Source organism: Furipterus horrens, unplaced genomic scaffold, assembly GCF_987537825.1.
Source record: "Furipterus horrens unplaced genomic scaffold, mFurHor1.1.pri manual_scaffold_10, whole genome shotgun sequence".
In the NCBI taxonomy this organism is placed as follows: Eukaryota; Metazoa; Chordata; class Mammalia; order Chiroptera; family Furipteridae; genus Furipterus; species Furipterus horrens.
The window spans coordinates 34443257-34471076 of NW_028327180.1; the positions used below are offsets into that span (position 1 = coordinate 34443257).

At 40.3% G+C, this 27820-nt stretch overlaps 1 protein-coding gene across 6 annotated transcripts in view; it reads right to left on the reverse strand.

The window, feature by feature from the left end:
• Positions 1 to 27820, reverse strand: part of MSRA (methionine sulfoxide reductase A) — a 384072-nt gene that overhangs the window by 222651 nt on the left and 133601 nt on the right. For 5 of the 6 annotated variants that reach the window (XM_090289002.1, XM_090288997.1, XM_090289000.1 and 2 more), the window contains exon 2: positions 4530 to 4598. In XM_090289002.1, coding sequence (XP_090145128.1) covers positions 4530 to 4598 — 69 coding nt within the window. Of the gene's footprint in view, positions 1 to 4529; positions 4599 to 11530; positions 11646 to 27820 lie in introns of those variants that run through there. The other variant, XM_090288998.1, reaches the window with a different exon arrangement.

Here is a 27820-nt window from a genome sequence, read left to right on the forward strand (position 1 = left end):
TCTGTCGGGGTTTACTCCCTTAGCCTTTCCCCTGAAGAGGTATGCCGCAAGGCAGCGGAGGTTTTTTGGAGTCAGAGTTTTCCTTCTCTGATGTGCCCTGACTGGAAGATCGAACCAGCGACACTTAGCTCGCAGGCCGACGCTCAATCCACTGAGCCAAACCAACCAGGGGTCATGTAAGTTAGTAACTACTGGTATTAATGCTATATTATAGGTATATTATAGTATAGGTCTATTGCATTATAAGTTTTCACTTGTTCAATTCATTTTATATATCTAATTTCGTTACTTTTCAATTCAACTTTACTCAATGTGTATTTATTACTGTTGGCACAATATTTTATAATATACATTTTCATTATAGGGTGACATGATATTCTAGCTGTCTGAAATCCTCCAGGTTTATACCATATTATTATTATTATTATTATTATTATTATTAATTATTCCTCACCTAAGGATATGTTAATTGATTTTAGATAAAGAGGAAGGGAGAGAGAGAAAGAGAGAGAGAGAGAAACACTGATGTGAAAGAGAAGCACTGATTGGCTGCCTGCCATACGCACCCCAACCAGGGGCCAAACCCGCATATACCTCATTATTTTAACATAATTTTTAACAGCACTCTTTTCATTCTCAAAAGTACCTTAGTTTAGATGATGGATTTAATGGTCACATACCACAGTTTAAAGTTTTAAAAAATTGTATTTCATGTTTTAAACTTGTACTAAAAATCACAAATTAAGACTGGAATTCCAACCCCCAACTTCTCTGCACTCTTCTCAATTAATAAGCTGTCATTTTATTTTAAAATGATAAATGTCCTTCACTATGGAATAGTTTTAATAAAATGAAAAGCTGCTCCACGCTTAGGAACCACCAGCATGGAAAGGCTGGTGCTTGTGTTCTCCGCATGCGTGGAGTGGCCCACTGCCAACAGGATGTCACCTTCATTAAGTTACTGCGAGCCAGAGAGACCTTTCTAAGTCAGGCACAGCATGCTGGCAAATGAGATGTGAATGTCCTCCTGCCTGAGAAAGCATTTCCTCTACTTGACCAGATTTCTTTCATCTTTGGGTGTCTCCATTTCTCTGTCTCTGAAGGGGCACAGTAATGCCCTCTTCACAGGCCTGGTATAGGATTAAAGGGATGCTGACCATAAGGCCCTCTCAGCTACCGGGAACAAAGGCATTAAGTAATTGCAAAATGTTCGGTTCCGCTTCCCCAGCTTGGGAAAAAGGGGCTCTCACTGACTTGAAAGAGAGCATCATACACAGACAAGGAGAAACCCACAGGAGGGCAGAGCCTATTACCTTCATTATCATTGTCCCAAAGTGTGGAGAAGAGAGAGCAACAAAGAGGCTAAAGAACTGTGGTCACAGAAAAACAAGAAAAGGACCCATCAATGAGCCACAGAGAAAATCCGAGAAGATGAACATCTCGATTTAAAATTAATCTGTGAAGATTATGTCCCAGAAACCAGGGAACCATCTTTATATTCTCTGGTCACTTGATCTAATAATACATTCATGTATCTTTCATAACAGAGTGGGCCCTGTCTCTCTCTCCACCCTTCCTTCCATTATCCACTCCAATCTAAGTGCCGAATGGCAGTTCAATGGCCCCTTTCAGAGTGGATTAAATTTTAAAGTTCCTATTTAGATAGCAAGGTACATTCAAATGATTAATTAATAGATAATAAAACTGAAACTAGGGATACAATTTTAACATAAAATATTAAGACCTCTGAGAGAAAAGAATGACTTAGGCAAGTAGAAAGTGGTATTGTTGCTTTGGTGAACTCATAGTCAAGTACATGTAAGACATTCTCCTGTACATTAGTACATGCTACTAAAATCAGGTGAAAAAATAAATAGTAGGAGATGTCACTCCAAGCAGTATTTTCCTAGCAAAAGCTGTGTCTCAAGAGTCCTTCAGAGCACCTTGGGAATACACAGAAATTCACAAATCAACTTGCCAAACAGGCTTAGCTGGAAATCACACTTCTGAGCATGGATCAAGCTGAAAGGCACGTCTGAATCTACTTGACTCTCCCAAGGTATCTTCAACCTGTCCCAAGAGTCATGGGACACTGTAAAAAGAATGTGAACTTCAGGATCAGCTAGACTGGGCTACAGTTGTAGTGCCACCTTCTCACTGGCTGAGTGACCTGGAATAAATTATATGACCTTCCTGAGCCGGGGATTACATAAATCCTGCCAGCCTTGCAAGGCTCTTAGAGTATTAAATGTCCATCATATGTCAAAGAGCTAAGCGCTATACACTTAGTTTGACCTATTGCATATAACTAAAACAACCCAGAATGAGAGAAGCCCACCCCAAAAGCCAACTGCTCCCTCACTCCAATATAGGCCAGGCAGATAAGTAATAGAAATGAGAACAGTTTTAAAAACATTAACATAAAATGCTAGCATATACTTGACCAAAATAGGGGCCTTAATTTAAGCATCTGGAAGAGGCAAACTGCAATTCTAACAATGTAAAATTTCTTAGATGTCAAAAGATATTCTATTTTACAATCTGCATGATTCTGCACTCATACAAATTATGTACATGATTCATCTCTTTTAAAACCACACCCCTTGGCCATTCACAGTGGGCTTCTCAGGGGCTGCCTGCTGCAGGATGAGCCTTTGGTCCTGAATGTGTAAAATGTAGAAGCAAAGGGAAGGGTCTCAAAGCACCCATCCTCCTCCTCATTCTATAGGGAAAAGCACCGAGGCTTGGAGAGAGGTGGCTTGCCCTAAGTCAAACAAGAAAGGGGGTGAAGATTTGGGGGAAGCCATTATAAACCAAACCTCTGACAATAACAACAATAATAATAATAAATAATGTCATCATAGAGCTTTATTCACAGATATTTCCAATTCTGTGGCCAAACAATGTCATTGGCCTGCCTGATACTAGGACTGTCCTTAAGGAATGACGTTTTCCTCCAGTATCACGGCAAAGGGAAACCTGCTGAGATAGGTCAGTCTTCTTTTACATTTCCCAGTATGACACGAAACCTAGTTTCTAACATGTCTTAGGGTTGAAAAATCTAAAAGACAAAAATAATCATCAAAAGAACCCTTTGAATATGGATGTCGCATTTGCTGTCCCCTGGTCCCAGATGCTACGCTAGGCCTACAACTTAGGTAGAATGGCATTATCTGCACATAATTCCGCAGATGAAAGTGAACAAATCAAATATTTGGCACACATTTTCAGAGTGTCCAATATGCTTTTTTCTGCAAAAATTAAATTCTCCGTTTACATTTCTGAGCATAATAATTCCTAACCATTGATCAGTATATTTTAAAAGATGATAGCCCACACAAGCAAGATTTACAAACACCTAGGCAGAGTGAGCTCCCTGTTTCATAACTCTTCAACTGTTAATCATCACTGATTAATAATTCTGGTTCCATCTCTGGGATTAATGAAGCATTTTATCCTGAATATGCTAATTGAGAGATGGGTTGTCCTGAGGCTAATTTCCAGCACGAAGACGCTTCAGTGCTTAAAGCAGTTATACAACAAAAGCCTGTGCAGGAAACTAGCACTCAGAGCAGGGCAGGAGGAAGTTGGAGGAGGGGTAAAGTCAGGGGATCCCAGGCTTTTAGGATGGGAGAGATCACAGAACCTGTCTGAAGGCTGAGGGGAAGGAAGCAGAAGAAACAAAAAGTTGAAAATTCAGAGGACAGGGATGGAAACCCCAGAAAGCATGATAAGGGATAGTTCCCAGGACACGGTTGGAGAGAAGACGAGGGGAGGAGAAGGAGAAGAGGGCAGAAAGAAAGGGAATACAAGGAAGAAAAGGGAAGAAGAGGAAGAGGAGGGAGGAATGGAGGAGGTGCCAAATATAGAGACATTTTGAAGGACACTGAGGTGACATAAGAAACCATGAATCAAAAAGGACCTCCCTACCAAAAGGTTTGAACTCCAACAGAGAAGTGCTGCCCAGCCACATAATTGCATGTGGTAAATATATATTCAGGGGTTAGATGTTATTCTGCTTAAAACATTTTAATTGATGTTTTCTCCTAAGGAATATTCTCATTCATAGTGGAGGAGACAGGGGTCATTCAACTAGATTGATTTTTGTGGAATAACAACTCAAAATTACTTGAATCCCACCCAGGCTTTACCAAAGTTATATATCAATGTGGAAGAAAAAAAAAAATTCCTCCTGAGAAAGAAATACTCATCCCCTAAATTATCAGGTTAATTCACAGTGTGGACATAAGAAATAGCAAATACACAGTCTGATATTTGGTCTACAAGGTGAGGGGGAAAAAAGCATATTCAATTCTACAGAAAAAGCTTTTCTGATCCCAGAAATACTAAGAACTCAGTAGGGTTTTTTTTTGTTTTGTTTTGTTTTTTTCTTTTTTTTTGGCTCCAATGATTTGTAAATATCCAGAAAAGCCCAGATTTTGAAGCCCTAAGGATACTTGCTAAAACTCAGAAATTTGGCACTAGTCTTTGCACACAATTTGGGTTTTCTTTCCGAGTTGATATCTTACCAAATACAGCCATCTGTGTTCCCTCTGGGAAAGGCTCAACTGTTCTGTTGCCATTGACATGATGTTTGGCTATAAAAAAAAAGAGAGAGAGAGAGAAAGAAAGAAATATAAGTTAAGTGTAAAGTTCTACACACATACTAACACGTGTCATTAAATGTGTCAAAGAGCCTATTTCTCATTTTTAGTTAGAAATGGCACCAAAGCTTACCCCCTTAAGAGAGTTTCAATCATTTTGTTTTTCATCCGTTACAGAGGAGCCTAGAGGTGGTCGAGTTAGGGCATGCCACTCTACAAATGAGTGTGCTGAGGCCCAGCCTTATGCAGGGCTGTGAGCCGGGGGAGGCAAAGCCAGCCCTGTCTGAAAGCTCCAGACTCCCAGCCAGAGGGTCCCCACTGTGCCAGGCTGTCCCCCGGAGAACATGGGAAGCTCCAGGTTCCAGGGTGAACTGTGGTGCCTTCCCCTGAAGACTCCTGATGATCAGAACATTGACCCAATCAGTAAAGTGAGTCATCAAGATAGCAGGGTCACATCGGGACCAATTTTTCAAGTACACGTCATTTCACTACAAACACAAGTACTGTTGCCAGGAGCCAGAGATACCTCCTTCTAGAACAGACAGATACTCTAGTGCTTGTTACCACTCTTCATCCACCCTGGTCCCCTCCTCCAATTATTCTTGCCACCTTAGTGCATATCAAGGACTCAGAAACAGAAAGTGACTAGGTTATGGTTTCCCAGCATTAATTTGTTCCCATCACCCCTAGACTGCAACTAGATAGAGAATATCTGAACATGGTCCGTCTTGAGTATTTAAATAATATCCTCAGCAGTTGTTAAAAATGCCTCAGAGAAGAATGGCTAAAATACTTTGACACTGCATCATGTAGCACATATATTTTGAATATAATGGGTCACATTAGATTTATTGAACTCTGGCAAAGGACTCAGCACTTCAGCTAGGGTCTGAAGGGTACAGGGGGGAAAGTATGCCATTTTTCCTGCCCTCCAGGAGAGTAAGAAATACAAAAGCAAACTTTACCAAAAAACTTACAATTATCTACTAAGTCCTGGAATGGGGACTAAAGGCACTGTAAGAGTTCACAGCAAAGGGACAGTAATTTGGGAGGTCAGAGGCAGCCACCTGGAAGAATTGCAACCAGTATAGTCTTAAAGGCAAGGCAGGGCTTACAAAGGCAGAGTCTAGTCTGGGTGTACCAGAAGTGATACGTTGAGAAGCAATGGCAACAAAAGACAAATTAGTAGAGAGGGGCCAGGTCATGGAAGGTCTTGTGAGCCCCATTCAAACCCATGGGAGTCCTAGGCAGCCTCGGCAACCCCACTGCAATCTTAAAACCTGAAGGCTTCTGAAGCTCAGTCCTATTTACACAGTCCCTTTGGGATTCCATTAGTTCAGGGGCTTCCATTGGTTCTTCAGTATTTGTGGCACTAACCTAAAAAGAGAAGACCTGGGAGGAGGCAAGTAGCCAGCCCAGGAGAACAAGAGGGTGAGCCTTACAGTAACCTCTAAGCATAGCTGGCACAATGAGCAGGTGCGAGACGAAAGGTTCCGGGTGGCATGGGACCTTGTCAAGCACTCACTCACGGGGTTAGGACCACTGGCCACTGAACCCAAAGACATGTGATGATGCCCCATGTGGCGGTCACAGTTCTGTTCTATGGTGACCACTCCACAGCCCTGCCTGTGGTCCTATAGCATCTTACGTGACCATGTCAAGATCTGTAAGCCCATTCAAATGCTTTGAACCACTAAACGTCCTAAGAAAACTGCAAGAGGAAAAAAAAAGGTGGTATGCATAACGATATTTATTGAAGATTATTATTTCTAATAATAAAATCTTAAAATCAACTAAATATCCAAAAATAGAGAAGTTGCTTAGAAAGGCATAATCCATGACTTATCAAAAGCATAGACTATCATGCAACATATTTTAAATCCAGTATTTGAGAGATATATGGAAATTTGGGAAAATATTTGGGATAATGGTAAGTGAAAACAATCCTACTACACATTGGATGTAGATTATAATGACAACTAATTAAAATATGAATGCTTATGGGAAAAGACTGTCATAGAAACATGAAAAAATGATAATACCTAGGGAAATTATGTAACATGTTTACCTTTATTAATTTCCTTGGTCATTGTTAGATTCTTATTTTCTAGATGAAAATAAATTTGCTTGGATTTTTAAAAAATCAACAAATTACATATTTTAAAAAATTCTTCCCCAATACTCGATTTCCCAGGACAGTCTATCGAGCCTTATTTATAACCCTGTACACATTTACAATAAAAATATAGCCTGTTTGACATCTCCTCTGGGACAGCTTAAAAGTACCTCCAACACATGATGACCTTCCAACTCCGAATTTGACCCTCTTCCAGCATCCCAACCTCTGGCAATAAGACTGCCATCCTTCTTTCTACCTGTTCTCCTGCCCATTCTCTCTTCCTCACCACCCACATTTAATCTATCACCAAATCCAGCTAATTTTGCCTTCCAGACATCTTTAGAATCCTTCCACTTCTTTCCTTCCCGCCAAAACCACTCCAGTCCCAACTGTTATGGCCTCTTTGCCTGGACTCCTCCGAGTATCTCTGCACCCCTCTCTAATCCTCTCTTCCCAGTGTAGTCACACTACCTTTCAAAAAGAAAGAATAATTCTGATTATATGACATCAACTCCCAACCTCTTCCCCACCATGGCTTCTCACTGCACTGAAATGAAGTCAAAATTCTAACACAGCCTTTAAGAAATCACATGCTCTGGCCACTTTTTGTCCTTCATTCCCTCTATTACAGCCATCTGCTCTCCAGGGACCAATGACCTTATTCTGCAGCACTCACCAGAGCTGCACCTTACACTCAGTCATTATTTGGATGAGTAGACCGTAAGTTCAGGGAGGGCAGGGCTCGTGTTTCTTCTGGCTCACCACAGCCGCAACCCTAGCACAGTATGGGTGGGACATGGCATAGGTACTCAATACATAGTTGGTAATTAATAAAGGAAGACATAAACAGCTCTAAAGTCTCTTTAGCCAATATGAAAGATATATCATTTGATACACTAAGTATATCTCTCTCTTTATATGTACATGTGTCCCTCACATGTGATCATTAAAAATGGCCATTCAAAATGGTTTTCCCAGTCAAGTGGCCTGGAGACAAAGGGATTTCTCTTTTCCACTCCTTAAATGTCCATCCCCCTGCCCTTCCCATTCTCCTACTCTCTAGTGAGAAGGCAGCAGTGCTGGTGGAGGTGGAATGACCAGAAACGTTACCTAAACTTGAGAGGAAGGTGGAATTCAAACGCAACTCTCTCCTCACTGCTGAGGCTAGCCTAGACCTTGTCTTATCTGTTATTCTAGAGCCTAAGGCCCCCAAATAATAGGTGTCTGTAAACTCGATTTTACATTTTCTTCTGAACTGCAGCTGAGTCTTACCTCAGTCCCTGGAAAGCAAAGACATCTCACTAGCCAACAGAAAACAGTAGTGTCAGCAGCTAAGGACATGGGCTCCGGAATGAAACCCACTGACTTGGAATCGCAGCGCTCCCATTTCCTAGCTTAGTCATTTAACCTCTTCGTGCCTCAGTTTCCTTATGTGTACGTTTCCTCACTGTAAGTTTCCTCGTTTGTAAAAACCTTATGGGTTGCTTTGAGCATTAAATTAGTTAATATATATAAAGCACTTAGAACAGTGCCTGGCACAGAGTAAACACTACTTAAGTATTAGCATCTATGTGTGAACTTGATTTTTCACAAGATCTTGATCAGGAATGACAAATAATGGCACTTACTTACCTTTCCTCCACTTCCATGCCCATGAGAGACACCACTAATCAACCACAGCGCACTTTCTCTCTCCACTTAGCACCCCATAGAATCTCTCATTATTTAAAGAGCACGTGTGTGCTTAAATCGTTTTGTCATTCCTGGTCTAAATGAACAAAACAAAGACAGCACAAAGAAAGAAGCCATTTTCCTTGTCACTTGTACATGACAAATTGCAATAAGAAGACAGACCCGTTGAAAGTCTCCAAAACTCTATAGATAGCTTTAGGGACAAAAGAAGGGGAAGAAATCTGAGTACTACTTTCTATCCCACCAGGAAAGAATCATGAGTTCTTAAAAACTAAACAATGGCAGTTCTATTCCTGGAAACCAAGGCTGAACTTCTAAGGGCACTTCCCCATTGAAGCTCTGCTGAGGCTAGTATCTGAGAGCCAAAGAGCCAGCGATCCTTTAAATGCATTATATAGGTCAAATAAGATCTGGGGATAGGGGGACACTAACCTGGGAACCTAATAAGCATTTATAAGTTTTTGGGGTTTTTCTTCCAAAATTGGTTGCACATTTCACCATAGAAACAATCAAACTTACTAAATAAAAAATTCACTCGTTGATTGGGTAGTAACTATTGATTACCAGCAGGGCATGAAATGGAGACAGGAGGGTTTTCTGACAGGGACATCTGTTGCCTGGCCACAGCGGGGTGGATGTCTCCAATCTGGCTGGTTGGGCAGATGTCCCTGCCCCTGCTCTGTGGGGACACATTCCAAGGCCACATGCTCCAGGAGGACAACCTCTGATGACAGGCAGATGTGTCCTCAGTCAAGGGTATATGAGGACAAGGAATAGATTTTCATTTATCTTGAAAACCCAGTACTAGAGGTGCAGCAAGGTTAATTAGAGCAAGTTTGGGTCAAAGTCAACTACTGGAGAGATTTTGAAGGGGACTTGGGGGGCATGTTCAAAAGCTTTAAAAGATGATACTGGCACTTTTTTTTTTTTTTTTTGCTTTATTTTGTGAATATCTAATGCACTTCAAACTTTATGACTGTTTTCTTCCTTGAAATAAATATAACTGTCTCATAATGAACCTATAATTATATTCAGACATAAACCAACCAACCAGCGATTAGCTAGCTCCATGTCCTGTACTCAAACTGAGAGAGCTAAAACTCATATCTTCCAGGTGAGGGGGGCTCAGACAGATAAATGGTAGGAAAGTGGGGGACTGAAGAGTGGGCTCTCAGATCCTCATTATTCTCCTGTAGGTCCAATCTCCTCCAGTCTGAGTGACTATGGTGATACTACCTCACTGAGATTCTAGGGGCTGCCACTGTTGTCCTGGGAGTCGTGGTCAGCTATTGGACCCAGAATCATCCCAAGACCCAAGACTGGTACAGCCTTGTACCAGACTAAAGCTTCCAAGCTGCAGGTCAGCTAGCAGTGCGAGTCCCTCCTGGTCATGTTATCAACCCTATAGAAACCTAACCCATACCTGACATTCTTACTCTCAGGTAGTCATGCTGCTATGAAGCTTATCAGTGATTAGGTTCAGTCTGGGACTGAAGTAAAAGTACACATTTTTCACTAAAATGGCAAATAAAACCTGTCAAGTCAAAAACAAAGTACAGTATCTCAGTCCCTAACACTGTTTCTTTGTGGCTCTTTCTCCAGGTCACACACTCCTGGTGTCTTAGGTAAAAGTTAGACTGGAACTAAGTAGGGTTCATATTTGGCCCAGAGCCCCAACTTTGGACCAGCCTCTCCCATCTCCAGTAGAGGGGCCCTCAACCCCACGGACCAAGCATTCTGGGCCCTGGTCCTGCCAAGGTGCCCTCCACAGCGTTTTGAGGGTGATTTGATGACTGAGCATTGCTTTGTAAAGAAGGAAGAGCAGGAGTCCTGGCGATGCACCTGTCACCTGGTCACTCAAATATGAGGCAGTAGCACTGGGAGAGAGTAAAATAATGATGCTTCTAGTCTCCTCTGCCCAGAGGTACCTCGGTTCTATATGGTTTTTGTCCTTACAGCTCTTATAATTCTGGGCTATGTGGCTTTAAGGCAAAATTCAACCCAGAGTGGGTCTTGCCCAAAACAGTGTGCTCTGTATGTGAGGAGGGGAGGAGTGGGAAGTTACGCAGTGGTGGGCAAGTTACTGGGATAGCATTGCTTAGCCCCAGGGCCAGCTGAATCTGTTTTCCACCCCTCCTATGGCTGAGGAAGCCTGAGTCCTCCTTACTGATTGATGACATGTGCAATTAGAGGCAGACGGAATCTGTGGCTAGGTGAGGCTAAAAGGAGTCCCTGGTAAAGGCAACAATGAGAATGAGACAAGAAGTCCCCAACTGCTGTGGGCACCCAGAGGTGAGCATTCCTTTCAAAGCTCAAGGAGAAGGAGAAGGCCGGCCTTCACTGTCTGTAAGTGGGGCTGCTCTAAAAACAAGATTTGCTATGCAAAAACAGAGAAAAATTAGATGGGAACAGTTTAAGATTGCAGCTCAAAAGAAAAAAAAAAAAAGCCATATACCATTCATGATTTTATCCTTATGCTCTGACCCCTGTCCTTCCTCCAATGAATCCCACCTACCCACCACCACTCTCCCTTCTCCCCTCACTCCAGGTGATGCATCTCTTAGCCAGTAAAGGAGCCAATGCCCCGACTCAGGCAGCCCTCAGACTTCCCAGCATCCCTCTGCAGAAGAGCCTGAAACTTCCCAACGTGAAGTTGACAATATGAAGTCAGACCAGGATGGGGCAGAACAAGGCCATGACTAAACCCCAGCCCAGAACAGGGTTTTGGAGAGAGAAAAGCTAATACTTACGGGTAGTGTCTTTGGCTCATATCTACTGGCAAATACATTTTGAGTTGTGGGAGCCAAGATAAATTTCATAGACCCTATAAACAAGGAGATCCGTTTAATCAACAAACTTTTTAGAGAACCCTAAGGGAAGATTTCCAGCTAAAAGAACGTGGCAATGAAAATGAGGACGTGTTTTAAAAGAATAAAGCATCATGTAAGCATAGGGCCTTTTTAATTCCATGATATGCCTGCTGTATTTTCAGAGGTCTGCTCAGTGCACAGACCCCAAGTGTGACTGCAAACCTGGAACAGCAACGCCAAGTGCACACACCCTCGTACACAAGCCCTTTTCTGTTCCTAAGAAAAACTGGTGAGAATGATCTTACCGTGTCCCTGTGTTTCCTGAGGCCAAAAGATTGCCCTGAATAGGGAAGGAAAGTGACCACAGGGGTGCCTACAATTCGAGTGCAGGAGGTTGGCCAGCATCCCTAAAAACCAGCATCGGAATTAGTTCTGTATGCTCCCCAGGCAGGCTGCCACGTTTCTGTAAAAGACAGAGATTCCATTGCCATAGAGAAGGCGGAGAATGACAGGAGCACACATTACACATAAAAAAAATTAACTGCTTAAGTAACAAATAAATACACGAAGAGATGCTCAACTATACAATGAGATACTCTTTTTAATTCATGAAAATGGCAAAGCTTACAAAACCAATGCTGAATGCTGAGGTGGGTGTAAGGAGATGGGCTTTCCCTCACACTACGCATGGAAGTGGGAACAGCTAAAATCTAGTTGGAAAGCAACCTGGCAACAGGCATCAGGAAGTTCAGAAGCATTAAGTCCTTGACCTAGTAATTCCAAGTACAGGTATGTACCTTAGGAAATTATCAGAACCCAGGCAGAGCTACTGAAAGATGTTTACAGTAGAATTGTTTACAACACTAAAAACCATAGACCGCCTAAATGACCCAACAAAACGCGGTGACTGAAGTAGCTGTGACACAGCTCCAAGATGGAATACATACAACAGAGTGATTTTTTTGCACAGTAATTTTAAAAGTATGATCATAAAAAGGTTTTTTTTATTTTTTTCATGCATCAGGAAACAGTAATAATACAGAGTTGAGTGGAGAAAAGCAAGATACAAAAAAAAGTATCCAATATTCTAAAAGAACAAAGGCATAGAAAAATGGCTAGAAGGAAACAAGGTAAAAATGTAATAGTAGTTGCTTCTATATGCTGAGTGATGAGTGGTTTTTCTCCCTTCTTTACATTTTTATGTACTTCCAAATTTAAAACAAATATTTCTTTGATAGTCAGTAAACTTATAAAAAGAAGAAGAAAAACTACAAAGCAAACTTGAAAAAGAAGAAATCTAGATTCTATCAGGTATATTTTCAAATTGGAAAAACCTAAACATTTTCCTATGAATCCCATTCCTCTGTTCTTGTTTTTGTTTTTTAAACAGAAGAAGCAAGAGAAACCATAAAAACTCTCTCATATGAAAATAACCAACGAGTAGATTATTTCCTGCTTGATCACGTAACAGCTCTGCAGAGGGGCAGGGTTTGCTACATTGAACTCTGCCGCTTGCTCCTTACAACTGCCCCCTGGGTGACACACAGTGCTGGGGCTTTCAGGGGCTTCCAGATGAACTCAAGCCAGCTACATTGCTGGCCGATTACACCCCATCAGGGGAGGGCCATCCCAGACACTGTTCCAGACTTGGGTGGGGTTTATGACCTTATGAAGTCAGAGGTAGGCAGGTGTGTGAGGGAAGGGGAATGAAAGTTGACAGAGGCACTTGGGGACAGGGGTGCATATCTGCCCTAATAAGTCAAGACACAGGGACCCACATTTTGCCCAAACAACATCACAGTTCAGAAAACAGTTATTGAACACCAGTTATGTGCCAGGCACTGGGCTCACTGCTGGGGTAAGACAATGCCTTCTCTTCACCCTTCAACCAGCAGTGACCATGCTACTTAGGTCCACCCACACAAGGGTTCTGAGTCAGCAGCACTGCCTGTGGCTTTTAACACCTCCTGTTACCCGGCTATTATCAGACTAGCATGAGCTCCCCATTCATATGACATTATCCCAATAAGAGCATTCCTCTATTGATCATTTCACTTTGGAAGAATTCCATATTCACTTCCTAATACAATGGTATTAATTACCACATTTAAGAACCGTGTCTAACTTAGGCATCTGTGATAAGCTTATAATATTAATTGATGGAAAATTTCCACCTGAATTTATGAAATATCACTGCCCCCCTCTTAACACATGTAATTCCTAATGACTACCAAAATTAGATGATCTTGAGAATAGAAATTCCTCTTAAAATAAAATTCTTTTAAGGATTAAAATCTTTATGTCAGTCTGATAAATGTGATGTCCCTGTGAATACCAGTGTTGGAAACAGTTGCACTGAAAAATGCGACTGTAAACCAAAATGATTTTCTTTTATTCTAGGTACATATTTCCTATTGATCCTAAGCCATATTTTAGATTTTTTAGACGACTATTAAACATATCTATAAAGGAATACACAGAATCATAATTTTCAGTGTTGTTTTTTAAAAACACTGCCCTTCAAGACTCCTAGGGGACCCTGGCTTCCGTGGCTCACGTTGCATTAGTCCCTCACACACAGATGAAGCACAGTTACCCACGCTCTGTGCAGCATTTGTCGATGTCAGTTCTGCCACATTCAGATAATCCGCGTTGTGCAGTATCCCAATCCTGTGACTGTAATTAAGGCACGAGGCCCACAGAGGTATTTCCTCATCCTATTATCAGTTTTGTTATCATGCTGGAGTCTACCCGTATGCCTCTAATACCACTGAACCTTCTTTTTACAAACAGTTCTATGCGCTACACAGAAAGGTGGTCCGTAGCTCTTGCGAAGCACTGTAGCATGCAGCCGCAGGCCTTCTTTCTTTTTCTCGGGGAACTCGTCAGTGGCCTCCAGCAGGAAGCGCAGTGTGCCTTGATGGATGTTGTATGAGGCGCCGTCAGCTGTCAGTCAGGCAATGGGCAGGAATGGTCCAGCAACTCCTCCTTCTCTCCACCCCCAGCCCCTCTGACAGTGATAAATGATCGGGCCCTCTGCTCAGCTGAGCCTGACGGGCCCAGACCTCCCCTTGCAATCTGTTCCAGACCAGCACCAACCTTCCCCCTCGCCACCCCCCCCCCCCACATCCCCTGTCAGCACTACAAAGCAGGCTGCTGCAGGGTAAGGCCAGATTTATTTGCTTTCTTGTTGCTGTTCTTTCATGAAAAAGGAATTATGACTTTATTTCAAAATGGAAGCTCCTAATCAAAATGGAATATGTTGTTACGAGCCTTAAAGGAAACTTGTCTTGATTCTCTTTCTATATTAGAAATAACAGGGATACACCCAAATATGAGCCTTTAAAAAGAAAGAGAAACAAAAAAGAAAGAGAAACAGTCATAGGTATAAACATAGATGTGAATTTGGCTTCCATTAAAATCAGCAAGCTTTCAATTAATTGAGTTGTTATTTGTTGTTGGGGATAAGGAGGAGAAAAAAGATTCTAAGGAAAATAAAATATTGATAAAGAGATGGAACATTAACACTGAAGATTGAGACTCATCAAGAGATCATCTATAAAACATTTTGCTCATCTACAAAGATAGTCCTTTAAGGATTGTGCGTAAAAAAAAATTGACACCAAGCTTATGCTGTGGAGTAATATGCACCCATGATAAAGAATAAGGTAACTCTGTAGATGCAGATATGGAACTATCTACAACATGCACTGTTCACTAGACAGGGTAAGGTGTATAATATGCTACGTTATTTTTTTAATATTGTTTTTTCACTTTTCAAAATTTGTCCCACAGATGTATTACTTTTTTGAAAGTAGAGATAAACAAAATGTTCATGTCCCCAGTCTTTATTGCCTTGTGATTACCCCCTGAAGCCCGAGAGCCTCTTCCCAGGGCTGAGGGCATGCCAAGATGCAGCAGTGGCCAGCAGCAGGCAAGGAGCCAAGCAGCCAAGCTCAGATCAGCCTGACACTTACATTTTATCCAGCCTCAGAAAAATGCCAACGATGATCCCACCTGTTTCTTACAGTAGCAGAACTGCAACCCACCTTTAAAATTCTGGGTAGTTTATAGTATCCTAAAGGGCTTCAAGATAGGGAAGCCACCCCATTTCCTCTCTAATTGATCTGGTTTCTTAAGCAATATAGTAACTGTCCTCTTTATTTTTAAAGATTGTATTTATTTATCTTTAGAGAGAGGGGAAGGAAGGGAAAGAAAGAAACATCAATGTGTGGTTGCCTCTTGCGTGCCCCCAACCAGGGACCTGCCTGCAACCCAGGCATGTGCTCTGACTGGGAATTGAACCGGCAACCCTTTGGTTCACAAGCCGGCACTCAATCCACTGAGCCACACCAGCCAGTGAGGTAACTGTCCTCTTTTTAAGGGAGTAAGGAATTTAAGAGGATAACCATTCTAAATACTAGGTGGAATTAAAACATTATTTACTTAAAATAAAAGATGTTTCTGGGTTTACATTTATTTTTATTTAAGAGGAAGGGGACGGGAGGGGAGGGAGGGAGGGAGGGAAGGAAGGAAGAAGAGAGAGAGGGAGGGAGGAAATAGACTAGTACATCAGCAAGCGTTTTGCCTTTCTGGCATTTGGTGTGCATTCTAATTATTTCTCTGTGCCTCCTACCTCTTATCCTGACCGTTTCTCTCTCCCTTATAATTGCCCCCAACAACAGAAGATATGGGTATTTTTAAATCTATTTTAGATTTACTGAATATAAATTATGTTCACCATTCTTAATTTTAAAAGCAGCTGAAACAGTTTACATTTCCCTCAAAAAAATATAAATCAAGTTTTTACTATGAAGCATACAACTGATTCTCAATAAGTCAGTGATTTTTTTTTTTTTTTTAATCCAGCTCTTACAAGAGAAACACCACATGTAAATCGCGTACTTTGAAATTTTCCCCTAAGGACCTGTCATCCTGGGAGAGCAGGCTTGGTCACGTAGCTAAGTAAGAGAAGTTGGATAACCTAGTAAACAATCACATTAAGAAATACCATGGACAAATCTTCAATTATAGTTCTACAAATGAGACAGAAAGACATTTTATGATGTTTTTATACCGTGTCCCATGAAAGAGTGATGCGAAAATGAACATCTTAACTCAGGAAAGTTAAGTGGAGATAGGGGTGGTCCTTAAAGCATGCCTTTGGTTTTCTGACTTAATGAAGAGAGAGAGATTAGAGGTGGCAGTGCAGAGCCTATTGGGTTATTGGCCTTGAGTGTATGCTCAAGCACATCCCTTGGATCTTCAAGCAATGGGTTGATTCCAGGATGAATACTCTAATGATTCAGTGACTGGATCACTGCTGAATAAAATGAGAGCCATGTCTGAAAATATCAAGCATGCAGGAGAGGTCAGGCAAGTGGTCTTCCACTGAACCCGCTCAGGGGCCTGAACAGTATCTCTCAGCTGGAAGGCCATTGGCTTTCACATATATATATGGGCTGAAGGGGGTGTAAAGCAGTCCAAAAATGTTTCTCATGTACTAAATCTCATCAAGTGTTTTTAGAAGTACCTGAGTGAAACCCTGGAATTCTACAAAAGAAAAAGATGACTGTGACCTGGTATAACGCAACTATACGGGACTTAGGTGCAAGCCCTGCAGAAAATCCGATTTTGAGTAAAATTATGTCTTGATAGGTCTTCCAGGCTCTCAGTGTTAGAGTAAATTATAGCAATCTCTATTTTCTGTCATTTTATCTTCCCACAAGGCTGATAGCTCAAAATATAAACTATTGTGGGGAAGGTAGCTAGAGAGGACCTAGTGAAATATGGGCAAGTCCCCAACTTAAAAATGCATCACATTTCAAAAGCATGTTTATAAGATGGGCATCTGGGGTATAGAATCCATTTTCTTGTGCACATGCTGTTATATTAATAAATGGTGGTGAGCTAGCCCACAGGGCCTACTCAACTTATAACGAGTCTCAAATATAACTCTTTCCTAAGATTCTAACCACCATTTATGGGATACTGTCTCCATGTGAAAATATACCCTATGTTCTACCCTTCTACATCAAGAACACACCACACCCTTTCATATTGGTCAAGGTGGTTGCAAGCTACAACTGGAGGAAAAAAAAAAGTTCCCTACTTTCCCAAGCTACTCAGCTACTAACTCTACCAAGAAAGTAATCCTCACTTTATTGGTCGCTGTGGAAAGCGGGTTTCCCTGCAAGGAGAGAAGGAAATCCTTTGCTGTACAATAACCACTGTTCAAATGCAGGTTTATTCTAAAGTCAGTGATCTCATTTCAGATGAGAATGGGAAGGTGAGTAATCCTGGCTCAGGGTCTCCCACGGGCTGGAATCACTGTGTTCACAGGGACTACAGTCTCATGTGAAGGCTCAGTTGTGGCGGGAGGGGGGCTACTCTCAAGTCCATTTGATGGCAGACCTCAGGATCCCAAGAAACCCTGATCCAGAGGAACCCAGCTAAGCTACATCCAGATACCATACCCAAAAAAGTGTGACATAATAAATGATTGCTCTTTTAAGCTGCTAAATGTGGGGATAACTGATTATATAGCGGTAGATTACTAATACACTATCATATTCTAATTTAAAAAATGTAATTTTTAGCAAAGGAAAACTGATGGCATAAGCTAGGAAAACAAACCATATTTTATCAAACTGTTTTCCACAGGAAAAGATATTTCCAGTCAAACTGATTTACAAATTAACCCCTGGAATATGATCTATTTCTAAGTTGGAGACTATCCTCTCTATAATTTATTTTCTCCACAAACTTTGTTCTCTAGTGTGCTGGTATTGCTATTGCTAGAACAGGCATTCCTGAACCACTAAATAAGAGTATAAAATATCAAAGTAAAGCTTTTAGCACTTCTGCAATAATTCTGGCAATTTTTATTCATTTGCATTATCCAGAGAATTGTTAGTTGCTTTCCCTTCTGTTTTGTTTGGGGAAGTTTTATCTCTACCTCACAGGGCTTACAAAAACAATGAAGAAAAATGTTTTCCCAAAATTCCCAGGGAAGTTAAATTTAAATTCATGCCAAAGGCCTTAAATGAAATGGAGAAAATTTCCTGAATTTTGATGGGATTTTGTTCCATTGTTTAATTGGTTGGTTGCGTTTAGGGGCTTTTTCTCTTCAACCACATGGAAATAAGACTATGGCAGGATTATTTCTATTCATAATGGTAATTTTTTTTTAATTATTTGTTTGTTTGTTTACTTATTTATTTATTTTTAGAGAGAGGGGAAAGGAGAAAGAGAGGGAGAGAAACATCACTGTGTGGTTGCCTCTCACGCGCCCCCAATTGGGGACTTGATATGTAACCTAGTAATGTACCCTGACTGGGAATCGAACCAGCGACACTTGTTTCGCAGGCCGGTGTGCAATCCACTGAGCCACAGCAGCCAGTGCCCATAATGGTAATTTAAGAAATACCCTTTTCCCCCTTTCCTGTGGGAATCAAAATCAAATCTAAAAATCAAAATTGTTTCTGGTATTAAAACAGGTTTTTGTTTGTTTTTTTTTTGATTAGCCTGATACTTCATCCATAGCATCTTTAGGTCATAATACCTCTACCTAAGCATCAAAATAGTGGGATTCTATTATATCCTGTGATTACTGTACTCAAGAAATTCTAAGTACTCTGCTAACCACCATGAAACACTGGAAAGGTCAAGCTGGAGTTGATCATTTCAGTGATGTAGGAAACTGTGTTCCTGGCTCATTGTTTGCTTAACTTCAGTTCTTCCAGAAATATCACTCACCACACTCTGGTCTTCTCCTCCCTCACTGTAGTTCAACCCCAGGTTAAAACACATGAGAAGTGGGGTGAGTGAGGAAAGAAGAAAAAATACTGGTTGAATACCTAGCAATGTCCCCTACCTTTCCTGAATATGGGGAGAAAACTCGCGGGTCACAGAAGTCTCAATTCTAATAGTGCTTACAAGGAATCCCTGTGTAGCAGTCTGTGTTCCAACAGGAGACAGAAACCATACAGCAGACTATAAATGAGACGTCTAACATAAAGAATATTATGACTAAAAATAATTTTACAATTTAAGGAAATTCTCTATGCTGAAAGAATGAAAGAATATCTAAATAAATGGAGACATATACTATGTTCATAGATTGAAAGACTTGGTATCCTTAAAATGTCAGTTCTCCCCAAGTTAATCTATTATGTAACACAATGCAGATGAAAACATCAGGAAGTTCTTGTAGAAATTGATGAGTTGATTCTAAAATTTATATGGAAAGTCAAATACTTAAAGTAGCCAAAGTAAGATCTGAACACTGAAAACTTTAAAACATGATGAAAGAAACTAAAGACACAAATAAATGAAAAGATATTCTATGCTCATAGAGTAGAAGAATTAATATTTTTAAATGTCCCTACTACTCAAAGTAATCTACAATTCAATGCAATCCCTATCAAAATTCCAAAGGCATTTTTCATAAGTAGAATAAACAACTATAAAATTTGTATGAAACCATAAAAGACCCCAAAGACCCAAAGTAATCTTGAGAAATAAAAACAAAGCTGGAGGCATCACACTTTCTGATTTGAAAATATTTTACAAAGCTATAGTAATCAAAACAGTATGGTATTGACAAAAACCGATACATACATCAATGTAACAGAATAGAGCCCAGAAATAAACACACATATATATGGCCAAATAATTTGCAACAGAGGATATATAATGGGTAAAGGATAGCCTCTTCAGTAAATAGTGCTGGGGAAACTGGACAGCCAAATGCAAGAGAACAAAATTGGACCCCTAACTTCACCATATACAAAGATGGATTAAAGACTTGAATGTAAGGTCTGAAACCATAAAACTCCTAGAAGAAAGCATGGGGATAAGCTACTTGACATTGGTCTTGGCAATAATTTTTTTTTTTAATTTGACACTAAAAGCAAAGGCAACAAAAGCAAAAATGAACATGTGGGACTACATCAAATTAAAACACTTCTGCATATCAAAGGAAACTATCAACAAAAATAAAAAGTCAATGTGCTAACTGAGAGATAATATTTGCAAATCATATTTTAGATAAGGGGTTAATGCCCAACATATGTATTTCTTAAAAACTCAAATAACTCAATAGCCAAAACAAACATTCAAAATTTAATTTTTTTTTCTTTTGATTCTAGAGAGAGGGAAGGGGAGGGAAAAAGAGAGGGACAGAAACAGCAATGTGAGAGAAACATTGACTGGCCACTTCATGCACACATCCTGAATGGGGACTGAACCCACAACTCAGGTGTGTGCCCTGACCAGGAATCAAACCCATGATCCTTCAGTTTGCAGGATGACACCCAAACAACTGATCCATACCAGCCAGGGAAACAATTCAATTTAAAACATGGGCAGAGGACCTGAATAGACAGAAGAGATACAGACAGCCAACAGGTACATGAAACGGTGCTCAACATCATTAATTGTCAAGGATAAGCAAATGAAAACCACAGTGAGATATCACTTCTCAGATGTTAGAATGACCGTCATCGAAAAGACAAGAAACAACAAGTATTGATGAGGAGGTAGAGAAAAGGGAGCCCTTGTGCATTGTTGATGGAGTCTAAACTGGTACAGCCTTTTTGGAAAATAGTATGAAGCTTCTTCAAAAAATTTAAAATAGAGCTACATTGTGATCCAGCAATTCCACTTCTGAGTATATATCCAAGTAATAGAAATCACTATCTCAAAGAGATTCTATATCACCATGTTTATGGCAGCATTATTTACAGTAACTAAGATGTTAAACCAATCTGTATCTATCAATGGATAAATGGATAAAAAAAAGATGTGGTATGTGGACAGTGGAATATTACTTAGCCCCCCAAAAGGAACTCCTGCCATTTGCATCATGGATGGACTTTTAGAGCATTATGCTAAGTGAAATGAGTCAGACAGTGAAAGACAAATAGTATATGATCTCATATGTGGAACCTATAAAAAAATACCTCATAGGAACAGAGAACAGATTGATAGTCAAAAGGTACAAACTTCCATTTCTAAGATAAGTAATTTCTGGAGATATAATGGACAGTATGGTGACTATAGTTTAGAATACTGTATTGTGTATTTGACATTTGCTAAAAGAGTGGATCTTAAAAGTTCTCATCATAAGAAAAAAATTTATAACTATGCAAGATAATAAATGTTAAATAAACTTATTGTGGTAATCAGTTCACAATATATACATATATCAAATCATTATGTTATACACCTTAAAGTAATACAATGTTGTAAGTCAATAATATCTCAACAAAACTGGAAAAAATAAATTAAATTAAAATAGCGAAAACAATTTTGAAGTATAAGCTGGAGGACTTTCACTACCTGATCTCAACTTACTCTGAGGTTACAGTAACAAAGCAGTGTAGTGCTGGCTTAGGATAGTTTTATAAATGAGTGGAACAGAATAAAGAGTATAGAACTGAATTTTGAAAAAGGTGCTGAGTTAATTCATTAAGGAAAGGATAATCTTTCCAACAAATGGTGTTGGAACCACTTGGCAACTCTCAGAAACAAAATGAACCCAACCCCTGCCTCACACCTTACATGTTTAGCTTGAAAAAGATTATATATGGAAATGTAGGAGGGCTCACAACCTGAATGTGGTTCTCATTCTTTTTTTCTCATTCACTTGAGATGTACCACTGTGGAAATCAATTGAAATTTAAACACTTTCCCAAAATCTACCTCTGCTTTTATTGCTAATTTCACATCCTTAAAAGCAGTCTGAACAAAACCTTGAAAGGGAAAAGTGATTATATTAAAGGGTGACTTAAGGAAATTTCTTAGTTATAGAACAGTCCTACATGCTGATTGTAGTGATGGTTGCAGAAATCTAAACATATGATAAAATTTCATAGAACTAGACACCTCCCCAAAAAAGTACATGTAATAACTAGTGAAATTTAAACAAGGTAAGGTCTTTGAGTTAATGTTTTATACCAATGTCAACTTCCTGGGTTTGGCAAAGCACTATGACTACATAAGATGTTATCATTGGGGGAAGGTAATTGAAAGGCACACTGGAACTCTGTATTATTTCTGTAACTTCTTGTGAGTCTTAAAACTATTTTAAAATAAGTATTTTAAATCTTGTGATAAATCCATATCAATATTACCTAATTGTCTGAAAATTTAACTTAAAAATAACCAAAGGTTATAAAGTACATTGAAAATATTTTCCTTCCCAGAACATAATTATCAAAGTTCCAGAGTAATAACTCATTCATTTAAAATAAAGTCCATGTGTTTGTAGTTTACATGTATAATCATTTCAAAGGATTAAATAATTGATAGCTCTATTTCTTTAGTACAATAGAACTACTATAGAACTGTCTCTGACCAGAAATAGCTAGAGTATAATTTCCATACTGGCAAGTAACGTGATATGTATCTAATACACTTGAGGGATCCTCTAAATTTAACTTAAAAATAATAATAGCAAGCAACTACTATTCACTACTAATACTTAATGTAATCAAAGAGAAACCTACTAAACAATTGGGCTACAGAAAGGTCATTCTGAGGGGTGAGTGTGTAAGTTGAGCACCTACCTGGTATCCTAGGTGCAGAATTCCTAGAAAGCTTCCTGAATTACAATAAGAGGGGAAAAGGGGAGTGAAAGATAGGTTGGGTACTAGTGAGAATCCAATTTCTTAACTCTCTCTTTCTTTGCTTATGCTTCTTTCCAAATTCCACAAATAGGCATAATGTTTTATGAAAGTTTTTACTCTAAAGATAACCCAAGAGTTGGTAAAAAGCAAGCCCTTCAAGACACTCTAGAGATCACTGACTATATTTCAGGTAATGTATGGTCACTGTGTGTCATCTGGAGACCAAATGGGGAGAGGGCTCAACCATGTGGTCTTTGTAGCCAGAAGAGAGCCAGCAGCCGATCATACCCTTTCCTGAAGCTCTCACATTAAAGGATTCCACAACAGTTGCCCATGTCTTTAAAAGCTAGCTGGCATGGAAAATACAGCTAAAGGAAAATTCAGTGTAAGTCCCTATTGAAAGGACCACTCATGAAATTGTTCAGAAACAAAAGCAATCCCTCTGTCAACACTAAAAAGCATAAATTTATAAGATCAACAATCAGAATGGCTGAGGACAGCTCACACAAAAAGATCTAAGCCTGGTATTTTTACAAAAGCCAAAGCAAGACCTTTTTCTCTATAGAGAGCTCAAAGATAAGTGACATATAGAATTTAAATCTAACATTTTCACTGACGAGACAATAGGAGCCCAGCAGGACTGACCTTATTTTACGCAGAGGCAGCTATCCCTGGCATCACCTCTCCCACCCCATCTCCAACACAGCCACAGCTGACCAAACTCCTTTAGGAGGGACAAACCCCTCCACCTGCAGTTAAAGGTTTAAACTGTCAGTGCTTCCAAGAGACTGAACACAGTGACAATTTTACCAAAAGGTAAATGATTACTACCCAGTTAGTCCTAGAACAGGGGTTGCCAATCTACAGTCTGCTAGCCAAAGCCTGCCACTTGTTTTTGTACAACCTGAGCTAAAAGGGGTTTTCATATTTTTTTAATGGTTGAAAACAATCATAAGATGAAAAATATATTGTAACACATGCAAAGTATATGAAATTCACATTTGAATGTCATTAAATAGTTTTATTGGAACACAGCCAATTCATTTCCTATGGCAACTTTCACTCTATGGTGACAGAGTTGAGTGGTTGTGACAGAGACTAAATGGCCTTCAGAGCCAATAATATTTACCACCGGCACCTTTATAGGAAAACTTTCCAGTCCCTGTCCCAGAAAAAAGCTCTAAGGGGCATAACATAAGAGGATGAGAATAAACATCAGGTCATGGAGAAGTCTTCAGAAGAGGTCAGTATGGAACAGGAAAGGGGCTACATGATGAAGAGCCAGAGACACAGAAGTCAAACAAACCTGGCTATCCTGCCACTGTGTCAGGGCCAGTACAGGAATACGAGGTCTGTCCAGAGGTATCCAGCCATGTAATATGAAAAACAGAGAGATTTATTGAAGAAGATACAACATGGTACACAGGACAATGATGCCTCAAAGTAGGCAGCTTGGGACCTTACACTGTTCTCCCTATAGCCATCAGCTGCCTGTCGTATTTTCCTGAATCTCTTCCCTTTCAAAGGTGGTTTTAGTTTTGGGAAAAGCCAGAAGTCCCAGGGCACCAAATCTGAGCTGTAGGGTCACGGAGTCACCTGAATGATTTGATGTTTTGCCAAAAAGCTCTGCATGAGATGTGATGCGTGAGCATGCCCATTGTAATGATGAAGCTGCCAATCACCAGTTGCCCATAGCTGTGGCTTTCTGAATCATCCAAATAGTTTCCTCAGTGGACTATTCAAGCTTAACACAAAATGTGATGCAGATTCATTGCTCTGCTCACTCAGTCATTTTGAATGCAATAGCCACACAGTACACATGCTCACTCAATGGTGTCTACTGCCCCCACTGACTAGTACAGTAAAGCCCTCATTGTTCACACGTGTGCATTCCAGTCCACTTTGCTTGACTGCAAAGTTACATCAATGTCACACAAATCATTCTCATTATATTAACAATGGCTGGGCTTTTCCCAGACAAACCTTGTATATTATGAGGGAGGGGTGCACCATTAAGATACTAGTACAATATAACATGGAAGAGCCATGGCTGGAGCACTCCATTCCCCACCATAATTGTGCCTTTGGGCAAATCACATTACCTCTCTGAGTTCCAATTTCCTTATCAGGGAAAAAAAAAACACAATAAAAATAGTATCTGTCTTATAGAGCTACTATAAGAATTGTGAGGGGATGATCCACAGGGAAGTATTTGGTCCACATGATAGGGCTCAGCCTTGAAAGATGAGTAGGTTTCTACAGGTGGAATTCTGGGAAGAAAGGAAGACAATCTGAGATAGAGACAACACAGGGCTCAATGGTCCAGAGGATTAAGTGAACAGTCACTAGTAGCTGAAGCAAAAAAGGCAATCAAGGACCAGATCTTGAAGGTCACCAAGTATCACATACAGCTCTCTTCTCCTTCACTCTCCTTTTGGTTATTTCTCTCCCTTCTTTGTTCATATCTCTTCCCAATGACTTCCAAAGATACTCTTGAGTTCCTTGCCTCATCAGAGATACCAAGGCCTAAAATGTGCCCACAGATCTAATTACCATAATTCCCCAATGGCATCTTCAGAGCATCTATTCTGAGGTAGAAACAAGCTTTTCTGTTTTACCCTCACCCACTCATCATCAGATCATTTGACCTATTTGCTCCCCGTATTTAGATCAATTCTTTGGGGAAAACCCTAGATCCACAGCTAGTAGCATCTTTCGGCTTCTGAGTGAGAACTAAATGAGATTCCTGGGACTCTGAGTAATTTATAATGAATCCTAATGACTGCCAGGCTTCAGTCGTGATGCACAATGATGAACTGCCCCTTGTAGCCAGCTGTCCCTCAATCACCAATTGTCCAAGAGGGATTCTTATTCACTGAGGGCACAGTCAATCTCCAAAGATGAGAGAGGAGCAGGCTTTCTGCAGAGGAAAGCAACAGTCCTGTAGCCTTCAGTTAGACGGTTTCATGGTAAATGTTGGGAATATTTACAAAAAGCAGAAGGCACAAGGAAAGAACAGTTAAGAACCAGGTCTTAGCCTTGCAATAAAAATTATAAGGCTACGAACGCAAACTACTTATGCTCATGTTTTATTCAACATTCTTGCTTCTCTTCTTTCACAGGCTGGGTGATAAAATCTGGCTGTTTTCTGTTCAATCTGAGTGTTGGATTTTGAGTGGAAAGACCCAGTAGGAATCTTGGCTGTGTATAATTACAAGTTACATGATCCACATCTGTGGGTCCTTTGACACATCACCTAACTCTTCTGAATCTATATCCCTTCATCCATCAAATCTGGGTCATGCCTGCTCTACCTGGCCTGCCAAGGTTGTTAAGTAGATCAGGTGAAAACAATGGGAATATGGACACAGTATCTAAGGGATCCTTAACATTCTTTTAAATACATCTTCATCTTTACCAATTTCTAGGCAGTTTCAAAAAGGACTAGTCAGGGAAGTATTTAAAACACACACACACACACACACACACACACACACACCCCTAGAATCCAATGTAAACCAAGCCGTTTAACACACACACACACACCCCTAGAATCCAATGTAAACCAAGCCGTTTAACACACACACACACACCCCTAGAATCCAATGTAAACCAAGCCATTTAATCCCAGCCTGGAAAGATAAAAGGGCTTTTCTATTTAAAAGAAAAGAGGTTTGGGATGTATAAATCTCTAAGGGACAAGGGGTACACTTAGAGGTTGGGAATTATTTCAGAGGCTGAACAATGAAGGAACTAAAATTCCACCAGCAGCAACAACACTACCAATTCCAACAGCACCAGCCTCAGCTTTGACCTCTCTAATGCCATTCCTTCTTCCTCTCCACTTAGCAAAAAGGGCGTAAGGCCTCCATATCTAGGCCTGGGTTTGCACTGAAGAATTTCAAAAAAAGAAAGAAAGGAAGAAAAGGAAGAAAGGAAGGAAGGAAGAAAGGAAGGAAGGAAGGAAGGAAGGAAGGAAGGAAGGAAGGAAGGAAGGAAGGAAGGAAGGGAAAGAGAAAGAAAAAAATTTCAAGACCAGTATCCTTACCATGGATTGGCCTGCCTCATCAGTATTTTACTCAATCTGAACTTCTCTATTTTAAACCATTTCTGCCCTGACTGCCGCTGCTTCAAGTCCCAGACCTCTGGTCTGCCACTGACTGAGGCTTCAGTAGACTCCCAAGCACTGCTCTGACTTCTTCATTGTAGATTCCTTCCCTGGTTCTTAACAGTAGCTCCCAGGGGGCACCACAGCCATTTTCTAAACCTCCCACTTCTTGACCCATTTCTCACACTTGGCCCTATAAGTACCAGGTGACAGGCTGCAGGTCTGTCTTGTGGTAGTGCTCACACATTCCCAGGCCATATCTTCATGTGACAATGACCTAAAATGACATGCTCATGTCCAGAACTAAAGGGGCCAACATAGTGCCAAGTCCAGAGAACCAAGCAGGCTGCAACAGCTAAAAGCTAACACAGAGTTAAGATTTAAGATAAACTGTAGTATTGAGGGTTCTTAATATAGCAGTCTATAGCATTAAATAAGACTATAAAGAAAATGTTAAAAACAGGTGAGACAGCTCATTAGATCTTGGCATGTGTTGCTTTAAAGACTCACTCTAAACTGTATTATATGCTTTAAAGACATGTTGATGTAAAAAGGTGAAAAGGCATAAAAAACACAGGATTTAAGTTAGATAAGTTCAGGTGGAACCTCTATACCTCAGGCCTCAAAGCCCAAGATGGGCCATTTTATAGCCCATACAGATCTAGGCCTGGGATCACCAGGTAGTGGCACTGCATTCATGTGCAGAAGAATAAATCCCTTGAGGCTGAAACTGCAAACTTAAAAAGTACAATCAGCCAGCTTGCCAGTCAATGGTATTTTGTTAAGACAGTAATTGTCTTAAATGTAAATACAGTCTTTATGTCACTTATATGTGGAATCTAAAAAAGCTGAAC